The 23547-nt window shown below is 42.6% G+C and overlaps 1 protein-coding gene and 1 pseudogene across 4 annotated transcripts; both read right to left on the bottom strand.

Moving 5' to 3' along the window:
* The window catches only part of LOC133751484 (gamma-taxilin-like), a 95402-nt pseudogene extending 83962 nt beyond the window's left edge, over positions 1 to 11440 (bottom strand).
* Positions 11441 to 14493: 3053 nt separating this feature from the next.
* Positions 14494 to 15957, bottom strand: LOC133774138 (abl interactor 1-like). 4 transcript variants are annotated; one of them, XM_062211780.1, is made up of 3 exons: positions 15813 to 15957; positions 15355 to 15644; positions 14494 to 15234 (listed from the first exon to the last, which is right to left on the bottom strand). In XM_062211780.1, the coding sequence occupies exons 1-3, from the start codon at positions 15927 to 15929 to the stop codon at positions 14598 to 14600; spliced, it is 1044 nt and encodes a 347-aa protein (XP_062067764.1). In that variant the 5' UTR covers positions 15930 to 15957; the 3' UTR covers positions 14494 to 14597. The 4 variants fall into 4 exon arrangements, with proteins under 4 accessions (XP_062067764.1, XP_062067752.1, XP_062067757.1 ...); XM_062211768.1 differs by having other exon boundaries at positions 15355 to 15957; XM_062211773.1 differs by having other exon boundaries at positions 15373 to 15957.
* Between the last annotated feature and the right edge of the window lie 7590 nt (positions 15958 to 23547).

Below are 23547 nucleotides of genomic sequence, written 5' to 3'. Positions count from 1 at the left end.
AATATGCCTTCCCTGGTCATGTGCGGCAACTTCCTGATTTCTGCTCTATATATGGTTGCTTTCAAATGCCCACGACTTTAATACCTGTTTCCCAAAAGGATAAAGGAGAGAACTGAAAGGAGAAGAACTTTTACCTTTTAAATCCCCTGGAAGCCGTACACTGTGATGCAGCAGGTTAAGCCTCTGCTTGGGATGCCCACGTCCCATATCAGAGTCCCAGCTCCTCTGCTCTGATCCAGCTTCCTGCTAAAGGAGGGCAGGCAGAAGCAGCCACCCCTGTGCAGGAGCTGGACGGAGCTCTAGATTCCTAGCTCTGGCCTGGGCCAACTCTGGTTGTTGCAGGCATTTGGGGAGTGAACCAGTGGATGGAAGATCCCCCTCCCCACCTGTACCCCATCACTCTGCCTTTCAAAGAGATGAAAATAAATAAGTTAACACTAAAACAAACAATCTATGGAAGTCACCTTGACCATGGAGTGGGTGTGAGGGTGACTTGCTACAATGAATGGAGGAACAACCATGGCTGCTACCTTTGTCTGCATCTTCATGTTGAGAAGCAACGGTCAGAAATCAGAATACAGATCACCAGGAATGGAAGGAAAGGGTCCTTGACTCCTGTAAGCAGCTTCAACATATGTGCACAGTGGCCTGCCAGACAGTTGAGGGATGGGGATGGTAGGGCTGAAGTTGACTGAAACTGAGCACAGTTTACCACCCAAGTCCTCCCTCAGAGGTTTCACACTTTCAAGCTACTGCAGAGTTCCAGAACAGTAACACCAGATTCTGGCAATACAACTGGTGTCTAGGTGGGGAGACAGCTTCTTGGTGCTGTCTATTCTATCGTATTCTCAGAATCCTCTCTGGTAATTATATGTTATTTCATATAAATGAAAATTACCCTATATCCTACTTATCTGAAGAAATTTTCAGGAACTCCCTCAAGTTTAAAAATGCAATATATGTGATTTAATGCTATAACTAGTACTCCAACAGTATTTTGCACTTTGTGTTGCTATGTGGGGGCAAACTGTTGAAATCTTTACTTAATATATACTAAACTGATCTTCTGTATATAAAGAGAATTGAAAATGAGTCTTGGCCGGCGCCGTAGCTTAACAGGCTAATCCTCTGCTTTGCAGCGCTGGCACATCGGGTTCGAGTCCTGATTGGGGCACCTGATTCTATCCCAGTTGTCCTTCTTCCAGGCCAGCTCTCTGCTATGGCCCGGGAAGGCAGTGGAGGATGGCCCAAGTCCTTGGGCCCTGCACCCGCATGGGAGACCAGGAGAAGCACCTGGCTCCTGGCTTCGGATCAGCGAGATGCGCTGGCCGCAGCGGCCATTGGAGGGTGAACCAACGACAAAAAAGAAGACCTTTCTCTCTCTCTCTCTCTCACTATCCACTCTGCCTGTCAAAAAAAAAAAAAAAAGAAAGAAAGAAAGAAAGAAAGAAAGAAAGAAAGAAAGAAAGAAAGAAAGAAAGAAAGAAAATGAATCTTGTGTGAATAGAAGGGGAGAGGGAGCGGGAAAGGGGAGGGTTGCGGGTGGGAGGGAAGTTGGGGGGGGGAGCCATTGTAATCCATAAGCTGTGCTTTGGAAATTTATATTCATTAAATGAAAGCTAAAAAAAAAAAAAAGAAAGAAAAGAAAAATGCAATATAACAGCCTTCTTTCTCCTTGAGTTACTTCTCATAGTGAAACCACAAGAGAAGCAAAAGCGATACTTAAGAAGATATATATAGAAAGAAACCTAGCTTCTGTTTGTTCCTGGAATAGAATTTGAATTAAACTTAAGAAGGAAGCTTGCTTCCTCTTAGAAATCAACTTCAAATAAACAAATCAAAAGGAGCAAAAGTTACATAATTTCAGTTGACAAGGAATTTAACTGTGAGAAGTCATGCGATTGATTTTATTTTATATTGAATTATATTTTTTTCCTCAAGTGGAGGATTTTCAAAGTTACACTTTAAATACATATATATTTTATTTACATAAATTTGGTAGTCCCTGAGGTGCTATAAGATAGATGATATGAAATATTTTCACATTCTCAGGAGTAAATCCTGAATTTATCAACTGTAAAATGGGATGTGAAATCACCAGATATCATTTGTGGCATCTTGACTTCCTTTCAAAAGCTGCCTTGTGAGCATCCATATGAGACAGATTTTCTAGAACCCCTGAGGGACTTAAAAGTATTCCCAAGTTTCCCCTTATTTGCAGTCGTGACTGTTTTTCTGCTTCACTTCACCCCATGGGCTAGGTGAAGTGTCAGTAGAGACTTCAGACTACCGGAGGGTTAAAGCTAAGCATGCCTTACCCCCAGATTAGCCTAATTTTAACAAAAAGGACAAGTGATGCAGTTCCCATTTTTAGTATACACTGAACTTTATACAGAATTAGACATTGGACAGATGTGTGGTGACTGGCATCCACCATCACAATATCATCTGAGAATGTTGTCACTGCTCTGAGCATCAGTATCCTCTTGCCTGTTTGTTCCTCCCCTCCCCTCATCCTCTGGCATCTACCCACTTAAGTGTTTACCTACTACCCAATCATCTCATGGGGCACCAGTGACCTGGAAATCAATTTTGGAAATAATGAACTAAAATTGTTTTAGCCATGGACAAGTAGGTGTAGTCTATCGCATGAGACAGCAGCTTGGGTTTTGCTGAGAAAGAAACATTCTTCTGAGTATGGCTTGACTGATGCAAGCTGGGCCTACAGATGCTCATAATCACAGGACCACTCATGGGGAGAGTCAGCCCTCAAGAGAAAGAGGTAACACAGAGTGGGGTGTGGGGGAGGAGAGAGAGAGAGAGAAAGAGAGAGAGAGAGACTTGACTGCCTCTTTTAAGAACTTGGGCTTAGTTATGCCTGAATACTTTCTGATCTCTAGACTTTTCAGTTATGTAAGTCAACAAGCGTATTCTCATTTGGAATTCAGCCAGTTTGAAATGAGATCCTGAATAACTCAAACAGCAGGAATCACTCTAGAAGCTAGTCTGAGGAAATGAGGTCTTTACATGGGGATGGACTCTGAACTATCACAGCACAGTGAACACTTTTCTATCCTGGCTCAAAATGGAAGCTCTCTGATAGGTGACAAACCGGCTAAACGGTCACCAGCTGCTGTTATTTAACAGACATAAAAAAAAAAAACCCTCTTGGTATATAATAAGCACTGTCTTTGTTTTGTTTTTTTGCTGAAAGATTTATTTATTTGTTTGAAAGGTAGAGTTACAAAGAGAGAGTGAAAGTAAGAGAGAGAAAGAGAGAGAGAAATCTTCCCTCTGCTGGTTCACTCCCCCAAATTGCCCCAGTGGCTAGTGCTGGGCCAGACTGAAGCCAGGAGTCTGGAACTCCAGCCAGGTCTCCACGTGGGTGCAGGTGCCCAAGCACTTAAGTCATCTTCCACCACCTTCACAGGTGTACCAGCAGGTAACTGGATTGGAAGTGGAACAGCCTGGACTTGATACAGCACTCATATAGGTGCCAGTGTCACAGGAGGCAGGTTAACCCACTGTGTCACAATTTTGGCCCCTATTGCTACACCTTTGCAACCTAAAGTCTATGGTTCACATTAGGGTTCACTCAAGGTGTTGTACATTCCATGGGTTCTGACAAATATAAAATGTACCCACTGGTGCAGTATTGCATGGAATAGATCCACTCACCTCAACATCCTCTCTGCTTACTCCTCCCTCTCAACTACCCCTGACAGCTGATCTTGTCATGGCCTCTGTAGTTTTCAGAGTGACATGTAGCTGGAATCATGCACTCTGTAGCCTCTTCAGATTGGCTTCTTCTACAAAGCAATGTGTTGTATTAAATGTCCTTCATGTCTATTTGTTTGTTTGTTTATTTATTTATCTGAGGGGCAAAGTTACAAACACAGAGAGGGAGAGACAGACAGACAGGTCTTCCATCCACTGGTTCACTCTCCAAATGGTTACAATGTCTGGAGTTGGGATGATCCAAAACCAGGAGCCAGGAGCTTCTTCCAGGTCTCCTACAAGGGTGCAGGGGCCCAAGCACTTGAGTCATCCTCTACTGCTTTCCCAGGCCATAGCAGAGAGCTGGCTCAGAAGAGGAGCAGCTGGGACAGGAACCGGTGCCCATATGGGATGCTGGTGCTGCAGGGGAGGCTTAGCCTACTATGCCACAATGCTGGCCCCTTTCATGTCTTTCCATGGGTAGGTAGCTTATTTCTTTTCAACATTGAATAAAGTTTCTTTGGGTATAACACAGTGAATTTATCCACGTATCTACTGAAATATCTCTTGGTTGCTACCAGTTTTTGACAATTATTATAAATATTTGTGTGCAGTTTTGTGTAGACTTAAGTTTTCAGTTCTTTTTTTTTATAAGACTTATTTTATTATTTAAAAGGTAGAGTTTCGAGGGAGGAGGGGTCTTCCATCTGCTGGTTCATTTCCCAAATGACCACGATGGCCAGGGTGAAGCCAGGATCCAGGAGCTTCTTCCCATGCAGGGAGCAGTTAATGCTTGGGCCATCCTCTGCTGCTTTCCTAGGCACATAATCAAGGAGCTGGATTGGAAGTGGAGCAGCTGGGAATCGAACCATTGCCCACATGGGATGCCAGCACCTCAGACAGCAGCTTAACCTGCTATTCCACAACACGGGCCCTTGTTTTTTAACTCCTTTGCATAAATTCCAAAGGAATGATTGCTGAATCATATGGTAACAGTCTGTTCAGTTTTGCAAAAAGTTGTCAGACTGTCTCAGTGTGTTTGAGCTGCTGTAACAAAACATCATGAGCTAAGTAGGCTATAAACAATGGGAATTTGTTTCTCACAAGTCTAGAGACTGAACAGTCTAAGATCAGACACTGGCAGGTGTAGTATCTGGTGAGGACCTTGTGCTCGTAGACAGTGCCTTCTGTCATTGTCCTCACATGGCAAAAGAGACCAGCTTTATAAAAACCTCTCTGAGGTCATTTTTATAAAGGCATTAATCCCATTTATGAGGTCTCTGCCCTTATCACTTAATTACTGTTAAAGGTTACCTCTACTATGGTCACTATGGGAGTAACTATTTCAGCATCTAAATTTAGGCAACACATACACACTCAAACCATTGCACCAAAGTAGCTGCACCATTTTGCTTTCCAACAACAATGAAAAGTTCCTGTTGCTCCATAACTTTGTCAGTATTTGGTGTTGTCAGTGTTTTAGATTTGGTTCGTTGTAAATGGGTGTGTGATGATATCTCACAGATATTTTGATTTGAGATTCCTTAATGACCTATGATACTGAACATCTCTTCATATGCATAATATTATCCATATATCTTCTTTGGTGAGGTGTCTGTTTAGGCCTTTTGCCCATTTGACCAAGTTTTTGTTATCTTGTTTTTGATCTTTTCTGATTTTTTTTATTTGACAGGTAGAGTTATAGACAGTGAGAGAGAGAGACAGAGAAAAAGGTCTTCCTTCCGTTGGCTCACTCCCCAAATGGCCGCTATGGCTGGCACTGTGCTAATCTGAAGCCAGGAGCCAGGTGCTTCTTCCTGGTCTCCCATACGGGTGCAGGGGCCCAAGCTCTTGGGCCATCCTCCACTGCCTTCCCGGGCCACAGAAGAGAGCTGGACTGGAAGAGGAGCAACCAGGACTAGAACCTGGTGCCCATATGGGATGCCGGCGCCACAGGCGGAGGATTAACCAAGTGAGCCATGGTGACGGCCCCTCTTGTTTTTGATTTTTAAGATTTCTTTATGGGGGCCGATGCTGTGGTACAGTAAGCTAAGCCTCTACCTGCGGCACCAGCATCCCATATGGATACCAGTTTGAGTCCTGGTTGCTCATCTTCTGATCCAGCTCTTTGCTATGGCCTGGGAAAGCAGTAGAAGATGGCCCAAGTGCTTGGGCCCCTGCACCCACAAGGGAGACCCAGAAGAAGCTCCTGGCTCCTGGCTTTGGATCAGCCCAGCTCTGGCCATTGCAGCCATTTGGGAAGTGAACCAGCAGATGGAAGACCTTTCTCTCTGTCTCTCCCTCTCTCCGTCTATAACTCTACCTCTCAAATAAACAAATAAATCTTGAAAAAAATATTTATTTATGAACTGAGGCTAACAGTTCTCGATCAGACATGTCTTTTTTTTTTTCTTTTCTTTTTTTTTTTTTTTTTTTTTTTGGACAGGCAGAGTGGATAGTGAGAGAGAGAGAGAGAGAGAGACAGAGAGAAAGGTCTTCCTTTTGCCGTTGGTTCACCCTCTAATGGCTGCTGCAGCCAGAGCACTGCGGACGGCGCACCGCACTGATCCAAAGGCAAGAGCCAGGTGCTTCTCCTGGTCTCCCATGTGGGTGCAGGGCCCAAGCACTTGGGCCATCCTCCACTGCACTCCCGGGCCACAGCAGAGAGCTGGCCTGGAAGGGGGGCAACCGGGACAGAATCCGGTGCCCCAACCGGGACTAGAACCTGGTGTGCTGGCGCCGCAAGGTGGAGGATTAGCCTATTGAGCAGCGGCGCCAGCCCAGACATGTCTTTTACAAATATTTTCTGTTTGCTTGTTTTTTTGTTTTTAAATGAAATTACATATTCTTGTGCCAAGACTTGACTTGGGGGGATGTGGTGGGAAAATAGCATTTTAGGATATGTTGGCTATGTCCTGCGAGTTTTAGTAAATTCTTTTTTTTTTTAAAGATTTATTTATTTATTTGAAAGTCAGAGTTACACAGAGAGAGGAGAGGCCAAGAGAGAGAGCGAGCGAGAGAGGTCTTCCATCTGTTGGTTCACTCCCCAATTGGCCACAACAGCCGGAGCTGCACTGATCCGAAGCCAGAAGCCAGTATCTTCTTCCAGGTCTCCCACGTGGATGCGGGGGCCCAAGGACTTGGCCCATCTTTTACTGCTATCCCAGGCCACAGCAGAGAGCTGGATCGGAATTGGAGCAGCCGGGGCTCGAACTGGTGCCCATATGGGATGTCAGCACTTTAGGCCAGGGCATTAACCCATTGTGCCACAGTGTCAGCCCCGAGTTTTAGTAAATTCTTACAAGTGACAAGCTCTTTTCCCATGTGGCTGGCCTGAAAGGCCAGGAAAAGGAAATGTGGATTTTGTAAGAAAGACAGATTTGGTCTCTGTCCCAAAGTTCAAATGACTAAGTTGCAGGTGGGCTTGTTGAACTTTGCAGAGTTAAAATCCAGATTCTCGGCACCAATCTAAAGTTAGAAGAAGCAAATGAAGGCAAATGTGTTTGGAAATAAGACTGATGATATGTGAAGAAAGTTGATTCTTCCGTCCCCAACAAACATTTTGGCTTTTTTTTATTGACAAAGTTGACAACTCCCCCATTGTAAAAAAACATTTCATGAGATGTAATATGGGTGAGTGGAAGGAGACCTGTTTTTTTAACTGAGACTACAGTTTTGCACTGCCCAGAGCCCCACTACCAGAATACTGAAAACTTGCAGAGTAGATGAAGCTATAGAACCTGTTGTTACATGGCAAAATCCATCAGACTTGGCTCTTAACTCAAAAGGCACAAATATTCCATGTCTGTGAAGTTGAACAAATGTAAATCAACAGAGGCCTATAAACTTTAAAGATATGTTGCCAAAGAAACTCCAAAACCTGGAAAAAAAAAAAAAACACAAAAAAGCAAAACAAAACAAGCAAACAAAATCCCTCATGCAATCCCTAGACCTCAAAAAATATAGTAACTGGAAATTGGCTAATAGAGTATATATCCTCCAGAAAGTGAATTCGTGCTGAAGCTCATCTCAGCCAAGGACAGAGTAGTGATCAGTGGGCAGAGCTAGGCAGAGCCAAACTGGTTAAGAAACAAACTCTATTGTCTTGTCAGGGAATATTTGTTATCTCTTCCTAGTAAAGTTTACTGATCCTATGAACCCTCATATTCCATTTTCCTACTTCCAGAAGGGATTTTTATGATGGTCATACTGTTTTGCTGACATTATATTTTGTGGGGGGATCAAGAGAAAGGATGAAGACATTAGTCCAGAGTGCTATAGCATAAAGACCTAGGAGAAAGGTGTACCTGCCAGAGATCCCGGAGAGTTTATGCAGCAACTGGGTGCAGCCTTAGGTTGTCTCTCTTGCTAGAAGAGGAACACTGTATGTCCTGAGTTGTATGTGGATGGGTGAATTATATTTGTGGGAAGAATATTGATGATTGTTTATATGAGGAAAAGAATGTATGTGAAAATTGGGGAGCTAAGAGATTCACTTGATATATAAATAAAAAAGTCTGGGTCTGTCCAATAGCCATTCTTCTTTTAGATATTTACAACTTGATTTATTATGAGGAAGCTACCCAACCCTCTTTGATCCATGATTCTATTCCCACATTGGTCTAATTAGAAAAAGTCAGGTCTGGAAGATTTGTTACAGTCTGAATGGATCAGTTCCTTTCTCATGCCTTTCTAACATGGTAGACCATAGTCCTAGAGCACATGGCAGTCTCACTCCCTCTCGGAAAGAATGATGAAGTCCACACCGAAGCATGCGGAGTTGAGGCATAGAGGCATTCCTGACTTGTTCTCTTGACCATCTGGATTAAATTGCACCTGAGGACCCTCCTGGACTTTTATGTTTTGAAAACCAATAAACTGTTTTCTTTTGCCTGAATTATTTTGCACTGGGAATCTGCCCTGGCTGATACAGTCACATTAGACAGACTCTCTGTATAAATGCTGGTAGCTATTTTCTGGTTCATAAGATATTAGTTACCTTGTTTCCAAATATATATTCTCTTCCTTACATTTTTTATTTTCTTAAGTATCTATTTATGATTCATCTTACCAAATTCTTAATTTTCGAAGGAAGATTAAAAATGGGGTTGTTGGGGTCCGCACTGTGGTGTAGCAGGCAACGCTGCTGCCTGCAGTGCCGGCATCCCATATGGGCGCCAGTTTGAGTCCCTTCTGCTCCTCTTCTGATCTAGCACCCTGCCATTAATGTGCCTGGGAAAGCAGTGGAGGATGGCCCAAGTCCTTGGGCTCCTGCATCTGCATGGGAGACCTGGAAGAAGCTCCTGGCTCCTGGTTTTGGATCGACCCAGCTGTGGTCGTCTGGGGAGTGAACCAGCAGATGGAAGACCTTTCTCTCTTTGCCTCTGCTTCTGCCTTTCTGTAACTCTGCCTTTCAAGTAAATACATAAATTTTAAAAAGGCAAGGCAAGGCAAGGCGTAATTATTGCCCTAGGATGCGTGCTTCACTTAGACAGGTGTTTATGGCTGGTATCTGCACCCCTAGGTTAGTGCCTGGGCCCTGCCACTTATTAAATATGTTGACTATCATGTCCAATCAGGAGAGGAACACTGGTCTAAGTTGTCTTTAAATATATTTTCCATTCATGAACAATCATTTGACTTAATAAAATTGACTCCCAGATGGCTGTAAGTGTAATTAGAGATAATAACTTTCACCAAATAATTGAAGAGTGTGGAATTTTACCTAATGTTTAAAGCCAGAATAAGGCCACTTTTTAAGACTCATAAAATGTCTATATGGGGATGAGGAGGGCTTGAGCAAGCCACCAGTTCTGATTTTCTGGATATATACAATGAGAGGACTTGAATCCTAGCTTCAGTTTCTATTATCTCATTTGGAATAACGAGAAACAAAACTGAAAGAGCTGAGCAAAAGTGAACTTCAGGAAAACGTAACTAATGCTGGGAAATCAGGCTCAGGCTCCAAATTTGGCAAAACATTTACAGTGAGCAAACATCCTGCTTGGTGTGCGTGCACAGATGTGCAATGACAAAGGTACATTTTCACACAAAGAAGGTGGGAGTGGGCTTGGCTTGAGAGTGTTCCTGGTGGTTTTTTTGCTTCTGGAAGATGAACCTTTAGCTCACTACTTTATCTCAGACTAAACTGAATATTTAAAGCAGATTTTTCCAGCTGAACTAGGAACATCCAAGCCTATGTCTTTCTATAGTCTTACTCCAGTTAAAATACTGGAAGTTCTTAGAAGCATTGTCAGTACTCATCTAACTTTTTTCTTCCTTTCTCTTCCTGATTCTATCTTCAGGAAATTAAATTAGAGATGAAGAAAGTAAAACAAAGAAGAAAGAAGGAAGATATACATGAAAAGGATTTAGACCTGAACAAAAGAAAACACCTCTTAATGTGTTTGCTAGAAGAAATACAAATGGCAAAGAACACAGAATTATTTATTATTAACATAGAATTATAATATATATATATATATACATACAAATTTTTCTCCCCAATTCACCTTTCTTTTTGTAATAATAATTTCTCAAAGAGACTCTTCGGGGTTATGAATACTGATTTGTACACAAAGTCAGTTCCCCTTTTAATGCTGACTTTCATTTTTTTCTCTTAAAGCAGGACGAATTCAATCTTGTCAAGGCAGGCAAAGCATTAAATTAAAAGATTTCATTTTCTTTCATTTGCCGCGGTAGGACGAGGGATGAGCTAATCGACGAATCTTCCCTCTCCTGGGTCTGGCTGCCATTCCTTTCTCACCTCTGGCAGGGCACCAGGGCTCTCTTCGCAGGACCCTGGGGGGCCTGAAGCTGAGCAGCAGCGGCAGTTGCCTGGGGTTTTCTCCCCTGAACTGAAGTTTCGAGGCTCTAACCCTGAAATATGAAAGAGAAGGAAATGAGTTCTAGTCACTAAATATCCCCATGGATTCCCTTTAACCTTGGCCATCAAATGGCAAACTTTTTCAAAAAGCCTTTGCCTCTCCTTGTTTGGGGCTGAACAGAAATAGGCTCAGAGATAGACAATGCTCCAGTTCCATTTGCTGCCCAGACCTGGGGACATGGTTCTGAGGGACCCCGTTCTGAAAACGTCTTGTGTGGATGAGCTGCGGAAGGGGAATCTGGAGCGCTGCACACATCCTGGGGATGTGGGTGTTGTGCTTGCTTTGTTCACTGCATGGAAAAAACCAAGGCGGATTTATTGTTTCCCTTTGAACTTCTGGAAATTCCTGAACTCCACCTAGGCACATCCGTGCTAAGTGCCCTAAGGTCATTATGGCCCATGTGTAGTAGGACTTAATGTTTTCCCACAAGTCTCAAAAGCTTACAGAGGCAGCTCTAACTGTGCAAGCTGGGCTGACTTCACCAGGTGACCTCAGGTGAACGGCAGTTTTGATTTCTCCTCTTTTTCCCTTTTCTGACAAGGAAAATGCAAGCAAGGAGAAAAAACATATTTTGAGTTCTTTGGAGGAAAGGAGCTATCTATCTATATACACACACGCATATATGTATGCATATGTACATATATGCATGTGTGTATACATATGTGTATACGTGTTCACATATATGTGTGCATGTATATGTAGGACACTATTCACTGATTCGCATGTCTATATTGGTAAAGCTGCAGAAGTGTCTTTGTTATCTAGTGGCTCTCTTACATGGAAACCACATTCTCCCTCGACTCTTTGTCGATCAGATGAAGACGTTGTGGAGGCATGACGGTGTCTGAACCCAGTTGAGCAAGTGCAGGCATCCAGGCACCGCTCACTTGAGTGGCTAACAGTGACTCATAAATCAACTACACTTGGCAGAAGATTAATCTGGAATTTCCCGGTGACTAGACGGAGTGTTTCAGAAAACATTTTACTTAACTTTAAGACGGCAGAATAGTTCATTTTCATATTTGCCCAAGAATCTGAACAAAAGTTATATTGACTTGAGACATAACCCCAAACACTTACTCAGCATGGAGAGAAAATCCTAACTGATTTCCTTATTGATAGGGGAAAATAATGCAAAAACAAAAGCAAATAAAACCCTAGCTTTTGATACAGCCAAACTCAGAATACGCATGAGGGGGTTTGAGTCGATTGTTTTTATTTCCAGTTACTGCTCTCCCTTACCATTTGTGCAGGATCGAGGTATTTTGTGGTCTTTCTTGCCTTGTGGTGGTCAGGGTCCAAATGTAACCCTGTTGTTTGCTGTGTTCTCTTTAGTGATAGCTGGAGAGGGAGCAGGTGTGTTGGTGAGGGAAGTAGAGCCCAGGCCCCAAAAGTGAGATGAATCCAATCAATTTCAGGGCTATGGGAATAAACCTTAGAGATCTGAAGAACCTAGCGTTCTAGGAGAAATAAACAAACTTACGAATTCCAGCTGGATTATTGCTATTGTCTCGGTCTTCGCTAATACAGAGGAACAATGGAAGCTAATTCTAAGAAACAGAAAGTAAAACTGACAAATGCAACTGAAAGGAAATAACTTCAGGGGCTGTTAATTTTTGCAGGATCTGTGTTTAGTACCTTCCTCTATCAGCTCCCCTAAAGAGCACACTTAACCTGGGACTGAGAACCCGGATGGATCTGAATAATACAAAGTTCCTGAGCCAGGACCTTCTTCTGACTCCAAGGGGAGGGCAAGTGTGATCTCCAGGCTCCCTCTTGCTGGTGTTGTGGGTACCACTCTCAGGAAGGACGCGCCTAAGTTATGCACTGGGAAAGTGTCACACAGTTTGAGGGCCATGTGCTTGGTGAAGATGTTTAGGTGTTAACTTTATCAGTAAATTTCTCAGTAAATTTCTCATTCTTTCTCATGCCAGAAGTGGGCGAAGTACAGAGAAAACAGCAGTGTACCGGCAGCATAGAGGAGTCACTGCCAGGCTCAGCAGCGCTGCATTTGAGCTGAGGGTCCCTGTGTCACCGGAGAAAAGAGCTGTGGAAGCCGTGGGCTTCTTGTCTTCATGCAAGAAAGGACTCAGGCATGAGACAGAGAGCAAAGTAATAAGGTTTTACTGGGGCTAGGACTGGGAGAAAGGGAAGGTACCTGGCTGAACGGAGAGAATACACCTGCGCAGGCCAGGCGGGCGGCTCAGCAGAGAGCAGAGGGCTGAGCGTACCCAGTCTTTGTTTAGATTGGGGCTTATAAAGGAAATGGGGGCCAGGTTTCTCCTTTCCCTCCTCCTCCTCTGTGACAAGGGGTTTGTGGAGGGTAAATGACAGATTCCTCCCCAGAGGTGCTGGCACCGGGCAGAGCAGGGGGGCTTCCCTTAGGGCCTCTGTGAAGGTTTTATTGCCCCATGTTATCAGGTCAGGGAACCCATCTGGTCCTGAGGGGAGAGAATTCTCCTGGGAGCTTTCCTTGGGGGAAGGGCTGGGACCACCTGGAAGGTTATCAGGGTCTGAGCAGGACTTGGATGTGCAAGATGCTGGGCTTGTGGAGCTTCTGCAGCAGGTGCTGGTCTTCAGGCTCCCCTCACGCACACATGGGTTAATTTCTAACTTCCTGCCTAACACCTGGCCAGGCCATTGCAGCTTTTGGAGCCCCGGAGCACGCTTGCCCGCTTGCCGCTTCCCCACTATATTGTAGGGTGGCAGTGAGCACAAAATAGGGTGGATGAGAAGGTGCTTTGCGACTTGTGTATGCCCTCAGCAGGCACGAAGCATATTTTAGCACAGTTCTTGCCCGGGAAGAGTCAGTGCAGACCTCGTTTTCTCATTCAAGGAACAGAGGATTGAAGAGTAAAAGGATTCACCTTGGGTTTCTGGCTGCCTCTGATTGGGGAGCCCTGGCAGGCAACAGCCTCTAAGCTGATTTCTGGAGGCAGACGGACATGAACTCAAACACCGGACATGAACTCAAACATCGTCACCGTGACTTCTGCAGAGCACTTATTTGCTCTGTGCCTCTGTTATGCTATCTACAAAGTGAGGCACCTCCTGGAAAAGTGCCTGATACAGGATGTGGGTGCAGTAAATAAACTCACTCTCTAATGTTATTCACATACAACAGATTTCAATGATACGTTTCCCATCTGAGGATAAATGGGGCCACCAATGGACCAACATTAATTAATCCTCTTGTAATAGAGAGCACACAATGAAAAAAATCATGTGAATATTAACAAAATGTATATGATGAACGGCAACTACGCGCTGAGTGTAGGGGAGTTGACTTGGTATAAAGAAGACGTGTTTTCTTTTCTTTTTTTTTCACTTATATATTTATGAATGGAAAAAATTTATAATTCAAATTTCATTCATTAAAAAACTTAGGTACAAATTATTACAGATTAGCCTTTTGTTTGTTTTGCATGGAGAACTTAGAGACTCAATTTATTTCAGGAGACCTAAGTGTGAATACTCCAGGGAAATAGCACACAAATTAGAAGCATCTTGGAATTTTTCAGTATATTTCAGCACATAAATTTTTATGCATGCTTTAAACAGTACTTTTTTTAAATGAGAGAATCTAAACAAAAAAGTATGACCAGCACCAGCATTTAAGTTTTCTGATTTTAATATTAGTTTGACATAGCATTAGTAACCATGCTCACTGAAACATGTAATGATACAATCTGAATCATATAATTCATTAACTATTATACCCCGCTGCCCCAGAATATTTAGGCTGGTCATAAGTTCACATTGTGTAAGTAAGTACATAAGCATGATCAGGGACAGCCTCTTGTATAAGTTGCTGTTTAGCAATACACAAACTGCCTCAATGATTTATGCTTATAGGTAGACATTCAATTATACCAATAAAACGGCATGTCCTGAAAATATGGGCACATTTTAAAACATATTAAGACAATTCTGTTAATCGTAATAGTCCCACAGTATGACTGAGTAATAAGATCCTACTTTAAAAGCAAAAATCTAATCAGTATAGTGCATGATTGATTCAACATAGTTCCCAGGGAAGAGACCAGTCACTCGATTGCAGACTCCTTCATACCAGCCATCATCATTCTTCTTTATAGCATAAATGATTGCACCCTCCATGAAGGACAGCTCATCATCCTTGTCTTTTGTATAATCATATATTGCAACAGCTTTCTCAATATAATTCTTGGGGGCCCAGGCAGGATCCCCGTCTGCATATGGATCGTTATACTGGACCACTGCAGCCTCCTCGTCTTCGTAGTCCACTGGAGGTGGTGGTGGTAGAGGCAGAGAGTCATCAAACATAGGAACGTCATCCGGCGGAGGTGGTGGCGGGGGCGCTGGACTATCAGCAATTGAATTTTGAAAATAAACTGGACCTCCATTAACATGAGGCTGAGCAGAAAATTGAGCAGTCACAGAGGGAGTTCCAGAAGATGTCGAAGAAGTGGTAGAGTTGTGTCGAGAGATCTGCCTGGTCATTGTGCCATACTGGGAACCTGGAGCTGAGCCCGGGGCTGCTGGTCCAACTGTTGGTGGCGATGGTGTAGGCACAGCAATGGGAATGCCAATACTACTACTTCCACTGTTTTCTCGACTTCCACTACCTCCACTACTTCCACTGTGTGTTCTTGGTCTCTGATTTAAAGAAGCTGTCCGGCCTGGACTATGTTGACTTCCAAGCCTAGCAGGACTTGTCATGTAGTCATTAGGATCTGTTGGGGGTTTAACAGGTTCCAGGGTTTTATACGGAGTATTCCGTCCCAACGTTCCCTGGCCTGACATGGGAGGACTTGGTGGTTTCTGAGTAGGAGGATTTGTTCTCGACAATGTGCCAGTTCTTGCAGGCTGGTTATTTCCATGCTTGACACCATGGCCCACATCATCCAAAACTGTGTAGTCAATAGGTTTCCGAATATACCTTACAGGGCGCTCCATATTTGCAGGTGCTATTATTTTGTGAGTTCTTGATGTATTCTTATTGGTTGTCAAAATACCAATCTCTCTTTGAGCCACTTTCTCTTTATGAATATCCACAGTCTGTGAGATATGATTAATGGAAGACTCCATTCTCTGAAGCTGGGAGGCTTGAATGTCCAGCAATTGGAGTACATTGTTGGCCAGTGCATTTACCTGATAAGCAACACTAGCTAGAGATTGGGTTGTGTAGGCTTTGGTCTCTTCTAAAGCTTTTCTCTTGTCTGTAGCCTGTATGTAGTTGTTTTCACAGTAGTCCGCCACCCGGGTCAGGTTCTGGTAACTCTCTATCAGCGCCCTCTTGCCAGACGGGATCTCCTCCTCTAGTAACATCTGCAGTTCTGCCATTTTCCACCCCTCCACATCGCTTCCTCACGTGTGAAAGAGACAAGGGGCAGCAAGGTCCGCCGAGGCTCGCAGTACCTCACAGCCCGGATACATACCGCCTACCCGCCCTCCCGCCTCGAAGACATGTTTTCTTGGATGAAACTATAGGATAGCAGAGTACAACACTATTGAGTAATATTACCTGTGTGCAATATCATCAAAACTGCATCATTTTCATGAAAAAGCAAAAAAAAAAAAAAGAATTTTTAATCCAAAGTATCAGTTTTTCACAGGAATTTTTAAAAATTCTTTAATATTTAAGCCGGTTCCTTTTTGGAGGCATTTGTAGGGTCATCATTCTTGCTTATTAGTATTGTTAATTTATCTGATTCCTATGTATTTTTTCTTTTTCAATTTTACCTAATCTCAACACTTAACTAAAGATGGGAGCCGTTGTTCAACATCATTTTAATCAATTTCATGGAATTCTGAATTCTTTGCAAGAATGGAAGCTTTACTTTGCCGTCTATTTGGGTTGTGTTTTCAGATGTTTATAATATGCTACTGTTGTACCTGAGTGCAAGCATAGGAGCACCACACATTGATAAAAATTTGATGGTCCTTTACTGCCGGAGATGGAGAGCAGGCTCATGCCCTAAAAAACTCTCATTGCTCAAAGCAACAGGGTTTATAAAGGCAAAAAGCCACAAGGAGGGGTTGCTAGGATCAGGGGGAATATATGGTTTTGAGGGTCAAGCTGACCTAAGGCCTATGGGAAACTACTATCAATTACAATCTTGACAATAGACAAATTACAATCGTAACGTTAATCCAGGTGCAGTCTACCTGTTTAAAGCTTGAGCGACCATGCTAGGGAGTTTCTACATTCTGCCAAGTGGGATGCAGTGTTATGTTATTGTCTGAGTTTTAGACCGTAGTTAGTTTCAGACCAGAGTCTCATGGTGGGGGGCGCTTTTTCAAGATGGAGTCTCAGGTGCTCTAAAATAAAGCCCCTACTGTCAAGGTGTCACTTCACTACACTCAGTAAGACACAGACCAAAAGAGTTTTGGCTTGTTGTTCAGGGGAAGTCATTCTAGCTAAGCAGGGAAGGCTGTTTGGGAGGGGAACAACTTTACGAATATTCAGTTCACCAGTGGATGTTTTCACATAATAACTTTTGCTTTCTGCCTAATCATACCCTATAGGAATTGCGGTGATGAAAACTCAGAGAAAGAATCACAACCATGTGTCTTTTTCTATTACAGAGTGTCTATTCTTCTTCCTTTTTAAAAAAGATTTCTTATTTATTTGAAGTCAGAGATACAGAGAGGGAGGGAGAGACACAGAGAGATCTTCCATCTGCTGGTTCACTCCCCAGATAGCCACAACAGCCAGTGGTGGGCTAGGCAAGCCCAAGAACTTCATATGGATCTCCCACATAGGTGGCAGGGTTCCAAACACTTGAGCCATCTTCTACTGCTTTTCCCAGGCCATTAACAGAGAGCTGGATAGAAGTGGAGTAGTCGGAACATGTACTAGTGCCCACCCATATGGAATGCCACTGGCACAGGTGCACCTGCTGTACTACAACACTGGCCCACTAACCTCAAATTCCTTTCTGTGCTTTTTGGCTGGTTGTGGATTTAGACTGAACCACATTTAGGACCAGCATTTGGTGATGAATGCCCAGCCTCAGTTAAAGAAGGCTAGCTTTACCTAATCACATCAGTTTCACTAATATAGTGCACTAAGCCAATCTCTTTTTTTCTTTTTAAAGAAATTTATTTATTTACATTTAAAAGGCAGGATTACAGAGAGGGGGAGTCAAAGAAAGAGAGAGGAGAGACAGAGAGAGAGAAAGAGAGAGAGAGAACTTCCATTCACTAGCTCACTCCCCAAATGGCCACAATGACCAGGGCGGGGCCAGGCAGAAGCCTGGATCCTAGAATTCCATCCTGATCTCCCATGTGAGTGCAGGGGCCCAAGAACTTGGGCCATCCTCTGCTTCTTTTCCAGCCACATTAGCAGGGAACTAACTGGAAGTAGAACAGCTGGAACTCCAATGGGATGCCAGCGTCACAGGCAGTGGCTTAACCCGCTGTGCCACAATTCCAGCCTCTCTAAACCAATGTCTCATAAACTCCCTTCTGCGCTACTCTGCTTATAAATATGCTGCAAATATATGGAAAATAGTTTCATATTTCAGTAGTTTGATGTCGGACAGAACTGAAAAGTGGTTATTCATTGAATTCATTGTTTTTGCCAATAAAAACGATACTTTAATTTTTGATGTATAAAAAACCAGTAGTTTAATCAAAAAGCACCATTAAGAGTGAAAGATGGAAAAATTATTTACAATAGATGTATGTGATAAAAAGCTTGTGTGAAGATTTTAACCTAATTTTTTTAAAGTCATCAAAAATATAAGCAGTTCTTATTTTCATTGCTATGGTAATGATACATGATTAGCTTGTTTATGTTCTATGTCTGTGTGGGTCTAGCAATATTGTTTAAAGAATTTTTTTAATACTTTATGTTCTGAGCTCTCTGAAGTTGAACAGCAAAGCTGTAACTCATCTACCAATCCACATTGGAACTTAGCAGTAACTTACATGATCTAACCCGTCTCCAGTCCTTACAGCCACTTGGTAAGGTAGGCAGAACGGCAATCCCATTTCACAGATGTGGACACGGAACCCCTGAAAGGGGCAAGGAGCCACGGAAGAGGCCAGGAGAGCAGAGGGCCCCTCATGTATGTTCCACCACACATGCTGCCCACAGCGTGTGCAGGCAATTTCGTTCTGAATGAACTGAGTCTTTAATTCCCACAGGCCTCTCTGCTTTCTCTTCTGATGCATGCTGGGTCCATCACTCCACTCCTATTGAAGTAGCACCTTGACAGTAGGGACTCCATTTTGGAGCACTTAAGACTCCATTCTGAGAAAGCACCCCCCCCCCCCACTGTGAGACTCTGGTCTGAAACTATGATCTAAAACAGTAGAACAATAGCAGTCCACTACATCACACTTGGCAGAGCATAGGAACCCCCTAGCATAATTGTTCAAGCTTAAAAGTAGAAAGGTTGCACCTGGGTTAATGATAAAAATGTAATTTGTCTATGTCCTACATATAATTAAAACCAATACCTGGATTAATGTCAGGATTATAAGATTGTAACTGGTATTGTGAAGATTATAATTGATACTAGTTTCGCATAGGTTTTAGGTTGGCTTGACCCCGGTAACCATGTATTCCCCCCTGTTCCTAGCAACCATGAATTCCCCTCCCGATTTTGTGGTTTTTGCCTTTATAAACCCTGTTGCTTTAGGCTTCAGGGTCGAGAGTTCTTTAGGGCATGAGCCCACTCTCCACCGCCGGCAAATAAAGGACCATAAAATTTTATCAATGTGTGGAGCTCCTTTGTTCATACTCGCTCAGGTACAACACTATCTCCCCTGCTCTTCCCAGCACACAAACTCTGCTGTTAAGTGAACTCCGCCACTGATGGATTTGTGCTCATGCTGGCCTTTTGCCAGCAGTGCCTCCCATCCTTGAAAGCTAACATTAGGATTTCCTAATTGATTCCCTGAAGTGCCCTGTTTAATTTTAGTCTTCTTTGAATCCTGACAACCCTTTGTTTTCCCTCTTACTCAGCCCTTATAATGTATTGCTTTGCATTGCATTTATTTGGGTATTTACTTTCTCCCTGAACATCGATTATTTATCTTAAAATCTTTACATTATCCAGTATAAAAATGACTTCAAAATGAGAGATGCCTAATGGATATGTTTTGATTGAATGAATGAGTTAATGGCAAAGCAGACAAGGAAAACGTATTTTAAAATATTCATTCTTCTAGTCCTGGTCGGGGTGCTGGATTCTGTCCCGGTTTCCCTTCTTCCAGGCCAGCTCTCTGCTATGGCCCGGGAGTGCAGTGGAGGATGGCCCAAGTCCTTGGGCCCTGCACCCCATGGGAGACCAGGAGAAGCACCTGGCTCCTGGCTTCGGATCAGCACGGTGCGCCGGCTGCAGCACGCCAGCTGCGCCGGCCATTGGAGGGTGAACCAACGGCAAAGGAAGACCTTTCTCTCTGTCTCTCTCTCTCACTGTCCACTCTGCCTGTCAAAAAAAAATAAAAATAAAAAACAAAAAACAAAAAAAAACAAAAACAAAAATATTCATTCATGAAAGAAGCTTGAGGCCACATGTCATAACACGCACAAACATCTCCCTTCCTCTAGACATTGAACATGGCGAGTTACTTGCAGATTCTACCTGCGTTTCGTTCATAAAAAATGTTAAAGGTTTTTCAAATAGGATTCTTGACCAGTTGTCCTTGGATCTGATCTCATTAATATATTGATAATGAATTTGCTGTTCTTTGCAGGAACATTAACTTCTACAAACCACAGAGATGGGGCACTCATGGAGAATGTCAAAAAGGCCAGAGAGTGAAAGCTGGAGCCCATGGGTGACAGAAAACCTTCCCCACATGGTCAGGGTCCTTCTTCCCAGGGCAGTGGCATAGTCAGCTGGCTTGCTTCACAGACTCTTGAAGGTGACTAAGGAGACTGGCTGAAAACGCCCCCTGAGGTACAGCACAGTAGATTATACTATTAGTGCAAAACATGGTTCTAGAAATTGGATAAAATATGTATTTTTACATCTATGTATTTCAATGTTTTTTAAAAGATTTATTTATTTGTTTGAAATGCAGGGTTACAAAGAGAGAGAGGGAGAGAGAGAGATTGATTCCATTTGCTGGTTCATTCCCCCAAATGAATGCAACAGCCAGGGCTGGGCCAGGCCAAAGCCAGGAGCCTGGAGCACCATCCTTGTCTCCTACATGCAAGTGAGTGAATTTAAAAAATTATTTTAAGAGAAAGAAAAAAATAATGCAGCAGGAAGTAAGAAAAAGTAGGGTGACCTAGGTGAAAGGGTATAAAAATTACATAATTTGTATAAATTTGAGTAAATTGAATAAATTAAATAAATTGGATCTAATGTACAGCAGGAGAGCTATAGCTAAAAGTATATCATATGCTGAAAATCTGTCTGTAGAGTGAATTAAAGGCACAATTAAAACAAAAAAAGAATTATGTAAAGTGATGAATATGTTAATTCATTTACCTGTAGAAATCATTTTACTACATGTAGTAAAACATTATGTTGTCTACCTTAAATATGCAAAATAAGAATAAATAAATTGAAAAGTGAATTTTATATTTAAAAATTTTTAATTAAAAACTAATTGGAAGGCCTCAGTTCTATTGGATAATGAGCTACTTTATAGTTCCTGGAATTCTTGATAACGTCAAAGATGTGAACTTTGCCAACAGGGAAGTATGGTGGGAATTTTCAGAATATTACCAGAGATGAGTGCATCAGAGAACTGGAGATGAACCAGTTAAAACTTACCGATTTCAGAATAATTGATAAGAAGAGCTGTTTCAAAAGGTCTCCCCTACTGCCCAAAACAATCAATGCAGCTATTACAGTTAAAACTTGGGATCAGAAAACTCAACTCCTTTGGGGTAATATGACAAGGCATTGGACTTGGGAGTCTCAGCTATTCAAATCCCCCTTCACCACCACTTTCTAGCTATGCTGCCATTGTCACCTTTGTGTGTCACCCTTACTGGGCCATGGGTTGCCCAGGTATTTGGGTAAACATTATTCTGGTGTGTCGGGGAGCACATTCTTGGGTGAGAGGATATTTGAATCTGTAGACTGGGTGAAGCAGATTTCCCTCCCTCCTGTGTGTCAGCCTTGTCTGATCTGTTCAAGTCCTGTATAGAGCAAAAGACTGAGTATAGAAAAATCCATTCTCTGCCTGAAGATCCTTGAACTGAGACATCCAGACTTCTGCCTTCAAATTCAAACCCATTCCAAAACTTAGGCCATCAGCTCCAGTTCTTGGTTCTTCTCAGCTTTCATAGTTGCATGAGCCAATTCCTTATAATAAATCATTTAAAGGGGCCGGTGCTGTGGTGCAGCAGGGAAAGCCGCTACCTGCAATGCTGGTATCCCTTGTGGGCACTGGTGCATGTCCTGGCTGCTCCTCTTCTGATCCAGCTCCCTGCTAATGGCATGGGAAAGCAGCCCGAGTGCCTGGGTCCCTGTTCCCACATGGGAGACCTGCAAGAAGCTCTTGGCTTTAACCTGGCCCAGCCCTGGTCATTGTGGTCATTTGGGGAGTGAACCAGCAGATAGAAGACCTCTGTCGCCCTCTAATCAGCATAAGAATGATCTCTTTCTTTTTCTGTGTAACTCTTCCAAATGAATAAGTAAATAAATCTTTTTAAAAATTTACATAAATAAATCATTTTATTATACCAAGATACACGCAGTGTGTATGTTAGCAAATTCATGGGAAAATGGAATTAAAAAATAAAGCACATTTTCCATATGTTTTCGAAGTACTTCCTTATCTCCTATTGGTTCTACTTTTCACTGAAGAATCAAGACTGAAACAGATATGATCTTGGATGAGCTAATTAACCTCTCAATGTACTGATTTACAAAGCACAAAATACTGCGGATGTCAGGAGAAATATTTTGATGTGCTTGTCACACGTAGTCATAGGAATACAAGCCTCCAACATATCATACTCACATCTATAATTGTTAGTGTTTCCTTCAGGATCTACAGAGCACTGTTTAAAAACATAATTATTTTATACTTAATATTTTAGGTTACATATAAAATAGTTTAGAAATGGAAAATGAATCAGAGAAGCTTAAATATAATATTTTTATTGTACGTTAAATGTACTCTAAAAATCACTGAAGTGTATCTATAGATTTAAATAGAAGGCTTGAAAATTAAGCCACATGGTGATATTATATCTTACATGCTCTGTGTGACTACTATGCACTTTGATTATGAGACACCCTGTGTACCAAACTTGGCAAGCTAAAGCCAATGAGGAAGCAGGGCCCATCGCTCCATCAAGGGACAACAAAGTGTTCCCACTTGTTTACAGCACTCTTTCCCTATTAGGTCATCCAATTTAGAGACCGAAAAAAACATGATGTTGGGACTACTTAGAGGGCATTCTAATTTGGCTACATGGAACTTCGTGTGCTGTTTGGGGCACAAATTTATTATGGCCCCAGTGAAAAAAACAAATACTGACCATGAGGGCAACAGAACATCATTTATCGCATTATCTTGGTATCCTACTCCCTCTCAGAAAAACTGGAACAAATAAGCCACGCTTGATTATAATTTACCTGGCTATAGACTCAACCCTAGAAATGAATCTTGTCTGTAGCAGTCACTGAACTCATGTCAGCAGAAGAAGCAGACTATATGATGGGCTGAAGCAGCGAGTCTCGCCCGGCAGTGACCCTCCCCCTATTTTTATCCCTTTCTCCAACTCCCCAGGCCAATTTTTATTCTATACCTCCTTCCTTTTCTGTGTTCTCTCAAGACACTCTATCCACATCACAGTTTAAGCTGATTTATCCCTTGGCATTAATGACTTAATACATTACTGTTCCAGGTGGTTATAGAATAGCACTTATCGTGGAGGTGTATAGCCTGTGTCTTGGGTTTCAGTTTCATGTCCACCAATTATTAATCAGTGCTTAACTTTTCTGAGTTCCAGTTATAACCTGTAAAATCAACACAA

Source organism: Lepus europaeus, chromosome 2, assembly GCF_033115175.1.
Source record: "Lepus europaeus isolate LE1 chromosome 2, mLepTim1.pri, whole genome shotgun sequence".
NCBI lineage: Eukaryota > Metazoa > Chordata > Mammalia > Lagomorpha > Leporidae > Lepus > Lepus europaeus.
The sequence above is the reverse complement of the archived record's forward strand: the minus strand, read 5'-3'. Positions and strand labels throughout refer to the sequence as shown.